At 48.4% G+C, this 15,105-nt stretch overlaps 1 protein-coding gene across 1 annotated transcript in view; it reads left to right on the top strand.

Annotated features, from left to right (window-relative positions):
• tpp2 (tripeptidyl peptidase 2) overlaps window positions 1–13,707 on the top strand; it is a gene marked incomplete at its 5' end in the record, with an annotated part of 38,696 nt that extends 24,989 nt beyond the window's left edge. Inside the window, 3 exons of the mRNA XM_038984127.1 lie at window positions 1,925–2,031; window positions 2,697–2,851; window positions 13,663–13,707. Of these exons, the coding sequence (XP_038840055.1) occupies window positions 1,925–2,031; window positions 2,697–2,851; window positions 13,663–13,707 (307 nt within the window). The remainder of the gene's footprint in view (window positions 1–1,924; window positions 2,032–2,696; window positions 2,852–13,662) is intronic.
• Between the last annotated feature and the right edge of the window lie 1,398 nt (window positions 13,708–15,105).

Below are 15,105 nucleotides of genomic sequence, written 5' to 3'. Positions count from 1 at the left end.
CGTATGAACCGGGGGGGTTTAGGAGTGAGTGATTGGTAGGCTTGGGCGGTATACCGTATGAACCGGGGGGGTTTAGGAGTGAGTGATTGGTAGGCTTGGGCGGTATACCGTATGTACCGGGGGGGTTTAGGAGTGAGTGATTGGTAGGCTTGGGCGGTATACCGTATGTACCGGGGGGGTTTAGGAGTGAGTGATTGGTAGGCTTGGGCGGTATACCGTATGTACCGGGGGGGTTTAGGAGTGAGTGATTGGTAGGCTTGGGCGGTATACCGTATGTACCGGGGGGGTATAAGGAAACCAGTTGAAACGTATTTATTTTGTAGATGTTTATTAAAACGTGAATATTTAGTAATCTACTTCTTGAGGTAAAGGAACTGCAGTTAACCCGTTCAATAACGTTAGGCGATTTAAAAATACATTTTACGTTCTTCATTTCACCTGTCACGTCACGTTTCGTTATGACTCTTACCGGTAAGTGTTTTTGTTTTTAAAAAGCACACAACGACGGAGACCGGTGTCTTGTGAGTCTGTCACCGTTGTTATTGAACGTGTCAGGTTCTCTCATTTACACGATGGAATTTACAACTAAATGTTTTATCAGCTAGATATCTTACCACTATTAAAGGGAACGGTTTAAAATGGGTTGAATTTAGTAGCTAGTTAGCTATCTCGCTAAGTGTTTAGCTTCCTCCTAAATGGGATTTTACATGTACTTGTTAGCATTGCTAACCTTCACATTACAGAAACTCAGTGGGATTTGAAAATGGCGCCCCTTGTGTTTAGTGCTGGTATTACCGGATATCCCGGTATGGTACAAGGTCAGTATGACAGTCTGGATACCGCCCCAAGCCTAGTGAATGGTGATGTGTCCCCCTGTGTCTCTGCTCTAGCCTAGTGAATGGTGATGTGTCCCCCTGTGTCTCTGCTCTAGCCTAGTGAATGGTGATGTGTCCCCCTGTGTCTCTGCTCTAGCCTAGTGAATGGTGATGTGTCCCCCTGTGTCTCTGCTCTAGCCTAGTGAATGGTGATGTGTCCCCTGTGTCTCTGCTCTAGCCTAGTGAATGGTGATGTGTCCCCCTGTGTCTCTGCTCTAGCCTAGTGAATGGTGATGTGTCCCCCTGTGTCTCTGCTCTAGCCTAGTGAATGGTGATGTGTCCCCTGTGTGTATGGTACAAGGTCAGTATGACAGTCTGGATACCGCCCCAAGCCTAGTGAATGGTGTTGAGTTGTCCTGAGTACGGTATGTCCCCTGTCTCTCTGCTCTAGTCTAGTGAATGGTGTTGAGTTGTCCTGAGTACGGTGTGTCCCCTGTCTCTCTGCTCTAGTCTAGTGAATGGTGTTGAGTTGTCCTGAGTACGGTGTGTCCCCTGTCTCTCTGCTCTAGTCTAGTGAATGGTGTTGTCCTGAGTACGGTGTGTCCCCTGTCTCTCTGCTCTAGTCTAGTGAATGGTGTTGTCCTGAGTACGGTGTGTCCCCTGTCTCTCTGCTCTAGTCTAGTGAATGGTGATGTGTTGTCCTGAGTACGGTATGTCCCCTGTCTCTCTGCTCTAGTCTAGTGAATGGTGTTGAGTTGTCCTGAGTACGGTGTGTCCCCTGTCTCTCTGCTCTAGTCTAGTGAATGGTGTTGAGTTGTCCTGAGTACGGTGTGTCCCCTGTCTCTCTGCTCTAGTCTAGTGAATGGTGTTGAGTTGTCCTGAGTACGGTATGTCCCCTGTCTCTCTGCTCTAGTCTAGTGAATGGTGTTGTCCTGAGTACGGTGTGTCCCCTGTCTCTCTGCTCTAGTCTAGTGAATGGTGTTGTCCTGAGTACGGTGTGTCCCCTGTCTCTCTGCTCTAGTCTAGTGAATGGTGTTGTCCTGAGTACGGTGTGTGTCTGTCCCCTACAAAGTGACAGGTGTGTCCCCTGTGTCCCTGTCTCTCTGTAGAGTTCCTGAGGGCCACAGTCAGGAGGTACTGTTCACAGATGTCCACTTCAGACCAGGACAGATACGACGACACTTCATCACGGTTCCAAAGGGAGCCTCCTGGGCAGGTACGTGTGTGTGTGTGATATGATGGGTAATATTCTCTGTATCGCAAAAGAAAAATTTGTCAAATGTATCTCGCCTCTTTTGCCCCCCCCACATCTCTCTCCCCCCTCTCCATCTCTCTCTCCCCCATCTCCATCTCTCTCTCCCCCATCTCCATCTCTCTCTCCCCCCTCTCCATCTCTCTCTCCCCCATCTCTCTCCCCCCTCTCCATCTCTCTCTCCCCCATCTCCATCTCTCTCTCCCCCATCTCCATCTCTCTCTCCCCCATCTCCATCTCTCTCTCCCCCATCTCCATCTCTCTCTCCCCCATCTCCATCTCTCTCTCCCCCATCTCCATCTCTCTCTCCCCCATCTCCATCTCTCTCTCCCCCATCTCCATCTCTCTCTCCCCCATCTCTCTCCCCCCTCTCCATCTCTCTCTCCCCCATCTCTCTCCCCCATCTCCATCTCTCTCTCCCCCATCTCCATCTCTCTCTCCCCCATCTCTCTCCCCCATCTCCATCTCTCTCTCCCCCATCTCTCTCCCCTCTCCATCTCTCTCGCCCCCATCTCTCTTTCCCCCATCTCCATCTCTCTTTCCCCCATCTCCATATCTCTCTCCCCCCTCTCCATCTCTCTCTCCTCCATCTCCATCTCTCTCTCTCCTCCCCCCCACCCTACCTCCAGAGATAACATTGACGTCTCAGAGCGGGGACGTGTCCTCTAAGTTTGTCCTCCATGCGGTCCACCTGGTGAAGCAGAGAGCTTACAGAGCCAACGAGTTCTACAAGTTCTCGTCTCTGCTGGAGAGGAGCTCCCTGACTGAGGCCTTCCCTGTCCTGGTACTGACAATCAATCAACCAATCAATCAGTCAATCAATCAATCAATCAACCAATCACAGTGAAGCCTTCCCTGTCCTGGTACTGACTCTCAACCAATCAATCAGTCAATCAATCAATCAATCAACCAATCACAGTGAAGTCTTCCCTGTCCTGGTACTGACTCTCAATCAATCAACCAATCACAGTGAAGTCTTCCCTGTCCTGGTACTGACTCTCAATCAATCAACCAATCACAGTGAAGCCTTCCCTGTCCTGGTACTGACTCAATCAATCAATCAACCAATCACAGTATAGATTTGATAAGAAATGCAGTCAACAATATGTGTGTAAACAGTAGGGCTGTCCCCGACAAAAATAAATGTTTTGGTCGACCGAGAGTCGTCTGTTCTTTCGACCAATCGATTGGTAGAAATGTTAAAACGTGTCTGATGCTTTAAGCACTGCCATTAAAAATGAAGACACACAAATGACTAAAGAGGGAGCCAGAGATCAATATAGGAGAAAATAACCTGTTCCCGCCCCTCCTCCTCCCGCTGCCGTTACGCCCCCGAAGTTACCGGTACGCTCCCCGAAGTTACCGGTACGCTCCCCGAAGTTACCGGTACGCTCCCCGAAGTTACCGGTACGCTCCCCGAAGTTACCGTTACGCTCCCCGAAGTTACCGCTACGCTCCCTGAAGTTTCCGGTACGCTCCCCGAAGTTACCGGTAACGGGCTACACCAGCGGTCGGCAGCCTTCTCCATGTGGAGGGCCAAGTTATCCTACCGTTTCTACTGATCTGATATGATTTTCATATGCATATCTTAGTGTAACAGTTTAATTTTAATTTATAATATGGTCTTTATATCTCAAAATCAATGTCATGTGGTTCATCAAAATTATATCTACATGAAAATGATACAAACCTGAAAAGTAACTTCTATTCCCATCACCAACTACGTAAAAACAGACTACAGGAAACCAACAAATAAAAACATTGCAGCCCACAGGTAGAAAATAACCTGATAAAAAGAACTATCCTATAAATGACATTGTCTACGGATGACCTGTCTGCAACGAACTGGAAACATTGTATCAACTACTAACCTGATAAAAAGAACTATCCTATAAATCACATTGTCTACGGATGACCTGTCTGCAACGAACTGGAAACATTGTATCAACTACTAACCTGATAAAAAGAACTATCCTATAAATCACATTGTCTACGGATGGCCTGTCTGCAACGAACTGGAAACATTGTATCAACTACTAACCTGATAAAAAGAACTATCCTATAAATCACATTGTCTACGGATGGCCTGTCTGCAACGAACTGGAAACATTGTATCAACTACTAACCTGATAAAAAGAACTATCCTATAAATCACATTGTCTACGGATGGCCTGTCTGCAACGAACTGGAAACATTGTATCAACTACTAACCTGATAAAAAGAACTATCCTATAAATCACATTGTCTACGGATGGCCTGTCTGCAACGAACTGGAAACATTGTATCAACTACTAACCTGATAAAAAGAACTATCCTATAAATCACATTGTCTACGGATGGCCTGTCTGCAATGAACTGGAAACATTGTATCAACTACTAACCTGATAAAAAGAACTATCCTATAAATCACATTGTCTACGGATGGCCTGTCTGCAACGAACTGGAAACATTGTATCAACTACTAACCTGATAAAAAGAACTATCCTATAAATCACATTGTCTACGGATGGCCTGTCTGCAACGAACTGGAAACATTGTATCAACTACTAACCTGATAAAAAGAACTATCCTATAAATCACATTGTCTACGGATGGCCTGTCTGCAACGAACTGGAAACATTGTATCAACTACTAACCTGATAAAAAGAACTATCCTATAAATCACATTGTCTACGGATGGCCTGTCTGCAATGAACTGGAAACATTGTATCAACTATTAACCTGATAAAAAGAACTATCCTATAAATCACATTGTCTACGGATGGCCTGTCGGCAATGAACTGGAAACATTGTATCAACTACTAACCTGATAAAAAGAACTATCCTATAAATCACATTGTCTACGGATGGCCTGTCTGCAACGAACTGGAAACATTGTATCAACTACTAACCTGATAAAAAGAACTATCCTATAAATCACATTGTCTACGGATGGCCTGTCTGCAACGAACTGGAAACATTGTATCAACTACTAACCTGATAAAAAGAACTATCCTATAAATCACATTGTCTACGGATGGCCTGTCTGCAACGAACTGGAAACATTGTATCAACTACTAACCTGATAAAAAGAACTATCCTATAAATCACATTGTCTACGGATGGCCTGTCTGCAACGAACTGGAAACATTGTATCAACTACTAACCTGATAAAAAGAACTATCCTATAAATCACATTGTCTACGGATGGCCTGTCTGCAACGAACTGGAAACATTGTATCAACTACTAACCTGATAAAAAGAACTATCCTATAAATCACATTGTCTACGGATGGCCTGTCTGCAACGAACTGGAAACATTGTATCAACTACTAACTTAGTCCGGTCCAAAGCTCACGCTAGCAAACCTGTAAATATTCTGGGCCCTCAGTTTCCTGCACCATTAAGCTCAGGACAGACAGACAGCTGGAGGCTATTTGGGCCATTGAGCTCCAGACAGACAGACAGCTGTAGGCTATTTGGGCCATTGAGCTCCGGACAGACAGACAGCTGGAGGCCTTTTGGGCCATTGAGCTCCAGACAGACAGCTGTAGGCTATTTGGGCCATTGAGCTCTGGACAGACAGACAGCTGGAGGCCTTTTGGGCCATTGAGCTCCAGACAGACAGCTGTAGGCTATTTGGGCCATTGAGCTCCGGACAGACAGACAGCTGTAGGCCTTTTGGGCCATTGAGCTCCAGACAGACAGCTGGAGGCCTTTTGGGCCATTGAGCTCCGGACAGACAGACAGCTGGAGGCCTTTTGGGCCATTGAGCTCCAGACAGACAGACAGCTGTAGGCTATTTGGGCCATTGAGCTCCGGACAGACAGACAGCTGTAGGCTATTTGGGCCATTGAGCTCTGGACAGACAGACAGCTGTAGGCTATTTGGGCCATTGAGCTCTGGACAGACAGACAGCTGTAGGCTATTTGGGCCATTGAGCTCCAGACAGACAGCTGTAGGCTATTTGGGCCATTGAGCTCCGGACAGACAGACAGCTGTAGGCTATTTGGGCCATTGAGCTCTGGACAGACAGACAGCTGTAGGCTATTTGGGCCATTGAGCTCCAGACAGACAGACAGCTGTAGGCTATTTGGGCCATTGAGCTCCAGACAGACAGACAGCTGGAGGCTATTTGGGCCATTGAGCTCCAGACAGACAGCTGGAGGCTATTTGGGCCATTGAGCTCCAGACAGACAGACAGCTGGAGGCCTTTTGGGCCATTGAGCTCCAGACAGACAGCTGTAGGCTTTTTGGGCCATTGAGCTCCAGACAGACAGACAGCTGTAGGCTATTTGGGCCATTGAGCTCCAGACAGACAGACAGCTGTAGGCTATTTGGGCCATTGAGCTCCGGACAGACAGACAGCTGTAGGCTATTTGGGCCATTGAGCTCCGGACAGACAGACAGACAGACAGCTGTAGGCTATTTGGGCCATTGAGCTCCGGACAGACAGACAGCTGTAGGCCTTTTGGGCCATTGAGCTCCAGACAGACAGCTGTAGGCTATTTGGGCCATTGAGCTCCGGACAGACAGCTGTAGGCTATTTGGGCCATTGAGCTCCGGACAGACAGACAGCTGGAGGCTATTTGGGCCATTGAGCTCCGGACAGACAGACAGCTGTAGGCTATTTGGGCCATTGAGCTCCAGACAGACAGCTGTAGGCTATTTGGGCCATTGAGCTCCGGACAGACAGACAGCTGTAGGCTATTTGGGCCATTGAGCTCCGGACAGACAGACAGCTGGAGGCTATTTGGGCCATTGAGCTCCGGACAGACAGACAGCTGTAGGCTATTTGGGCCATTGAGCTCCGGACAGACAGACAGCTGTAGGCTATTTGGGCCATTGAGCTCCAGACAGACAGCTGTAGGCTATTTGGGCCATTGAGCTCCAGACAGACAGCTGTAGGCTATTTGGGCCAGAGATGAGCAGTAATCAGGTAGGCCTAATTTCCGCAATGGATTAGTCCACTCAGACAGGCCTCTACAATGGATCAGTCCACTGAGACAGACCTCCACAATGGATTAGTCATTACATTACATTTAAGTCATTTAGCAGACGCTCTTATCCAGAGCGACTTACAAATTGGTGCATTCACCTTATGATATCCAGTGGAACAACCACTTTACAATAGTGCATCTAACTCTTTAAGGGGGGGGGGGGGGGGGGGGTTAGAAGGATTACTTTATCCTATCCTAGGTATTCCTTGAAGAGGTGGGGTTTCAGGTGTCTCCGGAAGGTGGTGATTGACTCCGCTGACCTGGCGTCGTGAGGGAGTTTGTTCCACCATTGGGGTGCCAGAGCAGCGAACAGTTTTGACTGGGCTGAGCGGGAACTGTACTTCCTCAGAGGTAGGGAGGCGAGCAGGCCAGAGGTGGATGAACGCAGTGCCCTTGTTTGGGTGTAGGGCCTGATCAGAGCCTGAAGGTACGGAGGTGCCGTTCCCCTCACAGCTCCGTAGGCAAGCACCATGGTCTTGTAGCGGATGCGAGCTTCAACTGGAAGCCAGTGGAGAGAGCGGAGGAGCGGGGTGACGTGAGAGAACTTGGGAAGGTTGAACACCAGACGGGCTGCGGCGTTCTGGATGAGTTGTAGGGGTTTAATGGCACAGGCAGGGAGCCCAGCCAACAGCGAGTTGCAGTAATCCAGACGGGAGATGACAAGTGCCTGGATTAGGACCTGCGCCGCTTCCTGTGTGAGGCAGGGTCGTACTCTGCGAATGTTGTAGAGCATGAACCTACAGGAACGGGTCACCGCCTTGATGTTGGTTGAGAACGACAGGGTGTTGTCCAGGATCACGCCAAGGTTCTTAGCACTCTGGGAGGAGGACACAATGGAGTTGTCAACCGTGATGGCGAGATCATGGAACGGGCAGTCCTTCCCCGGGAGGAAGAGCAGCTCCGTCTTGCCGAGGTTCAGCTTGAGGTGGTGATCCGTCATCCACACTGATATGTCTGCCAGACATGCAGAGATGCGATTCGCCACCTGGTTATCAGAGGGGGGAAAGGAGAAGATTAATTGTGTGTCGTCTGCATAGCAATGATAGGAGAGACCATGTGAGGATATGACAGAGCCAAGTGACTTGGTGTATAGCGAGAATAGGAGAGGGCCTAGAACAGAGCCCTGGGGGACACCAGTGGTGAGAGCACGTGGTGCGGAGACAGATTCTCGCCACGCCACCTGGTAGGAGCGACCTGTCAGGTAGGACGCAATCCAAGCGTGAGCCGCGCCGGAGATGCCCAGCTCGGAGAGGGTGGAGAGGAGGATCTGATGGTTCACAGTATCAAAGGCAGCCGATAGGTCTAGAAGGATGAGAGCAGAGGAGAGAGAGTTAGCTTTAGCAGTGCGGAGCGCCTCCGTGACACAGAGAAGAGCAGTCTCAGTTGAATGACTAGTCTTGAAACCTGACTGATTTGGATCAAGAAGGTCATTCTGAGAGAGATAGCAGGAGAGCTGGCCAAGGACGGCACGTTCAAGAGTTTTGGAGAGAAAAGAAAGAAGGGATACTGGTCTGTAGTTGTTGACATCGGAGGGATCGAGTGTAGGTTTTTTCAGAAGGGGTGCAACTCTCGCTCTCTTGAAGACGGAAGGGACGTAGCCAGCGGTCAAGGATGAGTTGATGAGCGAGGTGAGGTAAGGGAGAAGGTCTCCGGAAATGGTCTGGAGAAGAGAGGAGGGGATAGGGTCAAGCGGGCAGGTTGTTGGGCGGCCGGCCGTCACAAGACGCGAGATTTCATCTGGAGAGAGAGGGGAGAAAGAGGTCAAAGCACAGGGTAGGGCAGTGTGAGCAGAACCAGCGGTGTCGTTTGACTTAGCAAACGAGGATCGGATGTCGTCGACCTTCTTTTCAAAATGGTTGACGAAGTCATCCGCAGAGAGGGAGGAGGGGGGAGGAGGGGGAGGAGGATTCAGGAGGGAGGAGAAGGTGGCAAAGAGCTTCCTAGGGTTAGAGGCAGATGCTTGGAATTTAGAGTGGTAGAAAGTGGCTTTAGCAGCAGAGACAGAAGAGGAGAATGTAGAGAGGAGGGAGTGAAAGGATGCCAGGTCCGCAGGGAGGCGAGTTTTCCTCCATTTCCGCTCGGCTGCCCGGAGCCCTGTTCTGTGAGCTCGCAGTGAGTCGTCGAGCCACGGAGCAGGAGGGGAGGACCGAGCCGGCCTGGAGGATAGGGGACATAGAGAGTCAAAGGATGCAGAAAGGGAGGAGAGGAGGGTTGAGGAGGCAGAGTCAGGAGATAGGTTAGAGAAGGTTTGAGCAGAGGGAAGAGATGATAGGATGGAAGAGGAGAGAGTAGCGGGGGAGAGAGAGCGAAGGTTGGGACGGCGCGATACCATCCGAGTAGGGGCAGTGTGGGAAGTGTTGGATGAGAGCGAGAGGGAAAAGGATACAAGGTAGTGGTCGGAGACTTGGAGGGGAGTTGCAATGAGATTAGTGGAAGAACAGCATCTAGTAAAGATGAGGTCAAGCGTATTGCCTGCCTTGTGAGTAGGGGGGGAAGGTGAGAGGGTGAGGTCAAAAGAGGAGAGGAGTGGAAAGAAGGAGGCAGAGAGGAATGAGTCAAAGGTAGACGTGGGGAGGTTAAAGTCACCCAGAACTGTGAGAGGTGAGCCATCCTCAGGAAAGGAACTTATCAGGGCGTCAAGCTCATTGATGAACTCTCCAAGGGAACCTGGAGGGCGATAAATGATAAGGATGTTAAGCTTGAAAGGGCTGGTAACTGTGACAGCATGGAATTCAAAGGAGGCGATAGACAGATGGGTCAGGGGAGAAAGAGAGAATTTCCACTTGGGAGAGATGAGGATCCCAGTGCCACCACCCCGCTGACCAGAAGCTCTCGGGGTGTGCGAGAACACGTGGGCAGACGAGGAGAGAGCAGTAGGAGTAGCAGTGTTATCAGTGGTAATCCATGTTTCCGTCAGTGCCAAGAAGTCGAGGGACTGGAGGGAAGCATAGGCTGAGATGAACTCTGCCTTGTTGGCCGCAGATCGGCAGTTCCAGAGGCTGCCGGAGACCTGGAACTCCACGTGGGTCGTGCGCGCTGGGACCACCAGGTTAGAGTAGCAGCGGCCACGCGGTGTGAAGCGTTTGTATGGTCTGTGCAGAGAGGAGAGAAGAGGGATAGACAGACACATAGTTGACAGGCTACAGAAGAGGCTACGCTAATGCAAAGGAGATTGGAATGACAATCTCGAAACTACACGTCTCAATATTCGAAACTACACGTCTCGAATGTTCAGAAAGTTAAGCTTACGTTGCAAAAAATCTTATTGACTAAAATGATATAGTACTGCTGGCTGGTGAAATAGGCTAGCTAGCAGTGGCTGCGTTGTTGACTTTGTTTGAAAGTGTAGCTGGCTAGGTAACCTCGACAATTACTCTAGACTACACAATTATCTTGGATACAAAGACAGCAAAGACAACTATGTAGCTAGCTAACACTACGCTAATCAAGTCGTTCCGTTGTAATGTAATAGTTTCTACAGTGTTGCTATTCGGTAGGAGTTGGCTAGCTAGCAGTGTTAGCTAGCAGTGTTGACTAGATAGGAGAACGGCAGCGCGGCGGACGAAAATAGCTGGCTAGCTAACCGATAATTACTCTAAACTACACAATTATCTTAGATACAAAGACAGCAAAGACAACTATGTAGCTAGCTAACACTACACTAATCAAGTCGTTCCGTTGTAATGTAATAGTTTATACAGTGCTGCTATTCGGTGGCTAGCTGGCTAGCTAGCAGTGTTGACTACGTTACGTTAGAAGGACGAAAATAGCTGGCTAGCGAACCTCAATAATTACTCTAAACTACACAATTATCTTTGATACAAAGACGGCTATGTAGCTAGCTAAGATCAAACAAATCAAACCGTTGTACTGTAATGAAATGAAATGTAATACTACCTGTGGAGCGAAGCGGAATGCGGAATGCGACTACTCGCTCCAACCCGGAAGTGCTGAGACAGTCCACAGTCCACTAGTCCACTGAGACAGACCTCTACAATGGATTAGTCCACTGAGACAGGCCTCTACAATGGATTAGTCCACTGAGACAGGCCTCTACAATGGATTAGTCCACTGAGACAGGCCTCTACAATGGATTAGTCCACTGAGACAGGCCTCTACAATGGATTAGTCCACTGAGACAGACCTCCACAATGGATTAGTCCACTGAGACAGGCCTCTACAATGGATTAGTCCACTGAGACAGGCCTCTACAATGGATTAGTCCACTGAGACAGGCCTCTACAATGGATTAGTCCACTGAGACAGGCCTCCACAATGGATTAGTCCACTGAGACAGACCTCCGCAATGGATTAGTCCACTGAGACAGACCTCCGCAATGGATTAGTCCACTGAGACAGGCCTCCGCAATGGATTAGTCCACTGAGACAGGCCTCTGCAATGGATTAGTCCACTGAGACAGGCCTCTACAATGGATTAGTCCACTGAGACAGACCTCCACAATGGATTAGTCCACTGAGACAGGCCTCCACAATGGATTAGTCCACTGAGACAGACCTCCACAATGGATTAGTCCACTGAGACAGGCCTCCACAATGGATTAGTCCACTGAGACAGACCTCCACAATGGATTAGTCCACTGAGACAGGCCTCCACAATGGATGTCCACTGAGACAGGCTTCCACAATGGGTTAGTCCACTGAGACAGGCCTCCACAATGGATTAGTCCACTGAGACAGGCCTCCGCAATGGATTAGTCCACTGAGACAGGCCTCCACAATGGATTAGTCCACTGAGACAGGCCTCCACAATGGATTAGTCCACTGAGACAGGCCTCCACAATGGATTAGTCCACTGAGACGGGCGCGAATCAGACAGGTGTCACTAAGTTTTTTGTATTTGCCAATGCTCGACTAAAAATATGTCAACCAACAGCCTATTGACCAATCAATAGACCAGTGGACTAAATGGGATCAGCTCTAGTAATCAATAGACCAGTGGACTAAATGGGATCAGCTCTAGTAATCAATAGACCAGTGGACTAAATGGGATCAGCTCTAGTAATCAATAGACCAGTGGACTAAATGGGATCAGCTCTAGTAATCAATAGACCAGTGGACTAAATGGGATCAGCCCTAGTAATCAATAGACCAGGGGACTAAATGGGATCAGCCCTAGTAATCAATAGACCAGGGGACTAAATGGGATCAGCTTTAGTAATCAATAGACCAGGGGACTAAATGGGATCAGCCCTAGTAATCAATAGACCAGGGGACTAAATGGGATCAGCCCCAGTAATCAATAGACCAGGGGACTAAATGGGAGCAGCTCTAGTAATCAATAGACCAGTGGACTAAATGGGATCAGCTCTAGTAATCAATAGACCAGGGGACTAAATGGGGTCAGCCCTAGTAATCAATAGACCAGGGGACTAAATGGGATCAGCCCTAGTAATCAATAGACCAGTGGACTAAATGGGATCAGCCCCATTAATCAATAGACCAGCCCTAGTAATCAATAGACCAGCCCTAGTAATCAATAGACCAGCCCTAGTAATCAATAGACCAGGGGACTACATGGGATCAGCCCTAGTAATCAATAGACCAGGGGACTACATGGGATCAGCCCTAGTAATCAATAGACCAGTGGACTAAATGGGATCATCCCTAGTAATCAATAGACCAGGGGACTAAATGGGATCAGCCCTAGTAATCAATAGACCAGGGGACTACATGGGATCAGCCCTAGTAATCAATAGACCAGGGGACTAAATGGGATCAGCCCTAGTAATCAATAGACCAGGGGACTAAATGGGATCAGCCCTAGTAATCAATAGACCAGGGGACTAAATGGGATCAGCCCTAGTAATCAATAGACCAGGGGACTAAATGGGATCAGCCCTAGTAATCAATAGACCAGCCCTAGTAATCAATAGACCAGCCCTAGTAATCAATAGACCAGCCCTAGTAATCAATAGACCAGGGGACTAAATGGGATCAGCCCTAGTAATCAATAGACCAGGGGACTAAATGGGATCAGCCCTAGTAATCAATAGACCAGTGGACTAAATGGGATCAGCCCTAGTAATCAATAGACCAGGGGACTAAATGGGATCAGCCCTAGTAATCAATAGACCAGGGGACTAAATGGGATCAGCCCTAGTAATCAATAGACCAGGGGACTAAATGGGATCAGCCCTAGTAATCAATAGACCAGGGGACTAAATGGGATCAGCCCTAGTAATCAATAGACCAGGGGACTAAATGGGATCAGCCCTAGTAATCAATAGACCAGGGGACTAAATGGGATCAGCCCTAGTAATCAATAGACCAGGGGACTAAATGGGATCAGCCCTAGTAATCAATAGACCAGGGGACTAAATGGGATCAGCCCTAGTAATCAAACACAATATCCAGGTGGTCTCTGTGATGCTGTTTTGACTCAGTGTCTCTCCTCTCTAGTCGGGGAGGACAGTAGAGTTATGTATCTCTGTGATGCTGTTTTGACTCAGTGTCTCTCCTCTCTAGCCGGGGAGGACAGTGGAGTTATGTATCTCTGTGATGTTGTTTTGACTCAGTGTCTCTCCTCTCTAGTCGGGGAGGACAGTAGAGTTATGTATCTCTGTGATGCTGTTTTGACTCAGTGTCTCTCCTCTAGTCGGGGAGGACGGTAGAGTTCTGTATCTCTGTGATGCTGTTTTGACTCAGTGTCTCTCCTCTAGTCGGGGAGGACAGTAGAGTTATGTATCTCTGTGATGCTGTTTTGACTCAGTGTCTCTCCTCTCTAGTCGGGGAGGACAGTAGAGTTATGTATCTCTGTGATGCTGTTTTGACTCAGTGTCTCTCCTCTCTAGTCGGGGAGGACAGTAGAGTTATGTATCTCTGTGATGCTGTTTTGACTCAGTGTCTCTCCTCTCTAGTCGGGGAGGACAGTAGAGTTATGTATCTCTGTGATGCTGTTTTGACTCAGTGTCTCTCCTCTCTAGTCGGGGAGGACAGTAGAGTTATGTATCTCTGTGATGTTGTTTTGACTCAGTGTCTCTCCTCTCTAGTCGGGGAGGACAGTAGAGTTATGTATCTCTGTGATGCTGTTTTGACTAAGTGTCTCTCCTCTCTAGTCGGGGAGGACAGTAGAGTTATGTATCTCTGTGATGCTGTTTTGACTAAGTGTCTCCTCTCTAGCCGGGGAGGACAGTAGAGTTATATATCTCTGTGATGCTGTTTTGACTAAGTGTCTCCTCTCTAGTCGGGGAGGACAGTAGAGTTATGTATCTCTGTGATGCTGTTTTGACTCAGTGTCTCTCCTCTCTAGTCGGGGAGGACAGTGGAGTTATGTATCTCTGTGATGCTGTTTTGACTAAGTGTCTCTCCTCTCTAGTCAGGGAGGACAGTGGAGTTATGTATCTCTGTGATGCTGTTTTGACTAAGTGTCTCTCCTCTCTAGTCGGGGAGGACAGTAGAGTTATGTATCTCTGTGATGCTGTTTTGACTCAGTGTCTCTCCTCTCTAGCCGGGGAGGACAGTAGAGTTCTGTATCTCTGTGATGCTGTTTTGACTCAGTGTCTCTCCTCTCTAGTCGGGGAGGACAGTAGAGTTATGTATCTCTGTGATGTTGTTTTGACTAAGTGTCTCCTCTCTAGTCGGGGAGGACAGTGGAGTTATGTATCTCTGTGATGCTGTTTTGACTAAGTGTCTCTCCTCTCTAGTCGGGGAGGACAGTAGAGTTATGTATCTCTGTGATGCTGTTTTGACTCAGTGTCTCTCCTCTCTAGTCGGGGAGGACAGTAGAGTTATGTATCTCTGTGATGTTGTTTTGACTAAGTGTCTCCTCTCTAGTCGGGGAGGACAGTGGAGTTATGTATCTCTGTGATGCTGTTTTGACTAAGTGTCTCTCCTCTCTAGTCGGGGAGGACAGTAGAGTTATGTATCTCTGTGATGCTGTTTTGACTCAGTGTCTCTCCTCTCTAGTCGGGGAGGACAGTAGAGTTATGTATCTCTGATGCTGTTTTGACTGTCTCTCCTCTCTAGTCGGGGAGGACAGTAGAGTTATGTATCTCTGTGATGCTGTTTTGACTCAGTGTCTCTCCTCTCTAGTCGGGGA

This window comes from Salvelinus namaycush, unplaced genomic scaffold (genome assembly GCF_016432855.1).
Source record: "Salvelinus namaycush isolate Seneca unplaced genomic scaffold, SaNama_1.0 Scaffold2140, whole genome shotgun sequence".
NCBI lineage: Eukaryota > Metazoa > Chordata > Actinopteri > Salmoniformes > Salmonidae > Salvelinus > Salvelinus namaycush.
Note: the sequence above shows the minus strand (reverse complement) of the source record. Positions and strands in the feature narration are given on the sequence as shown.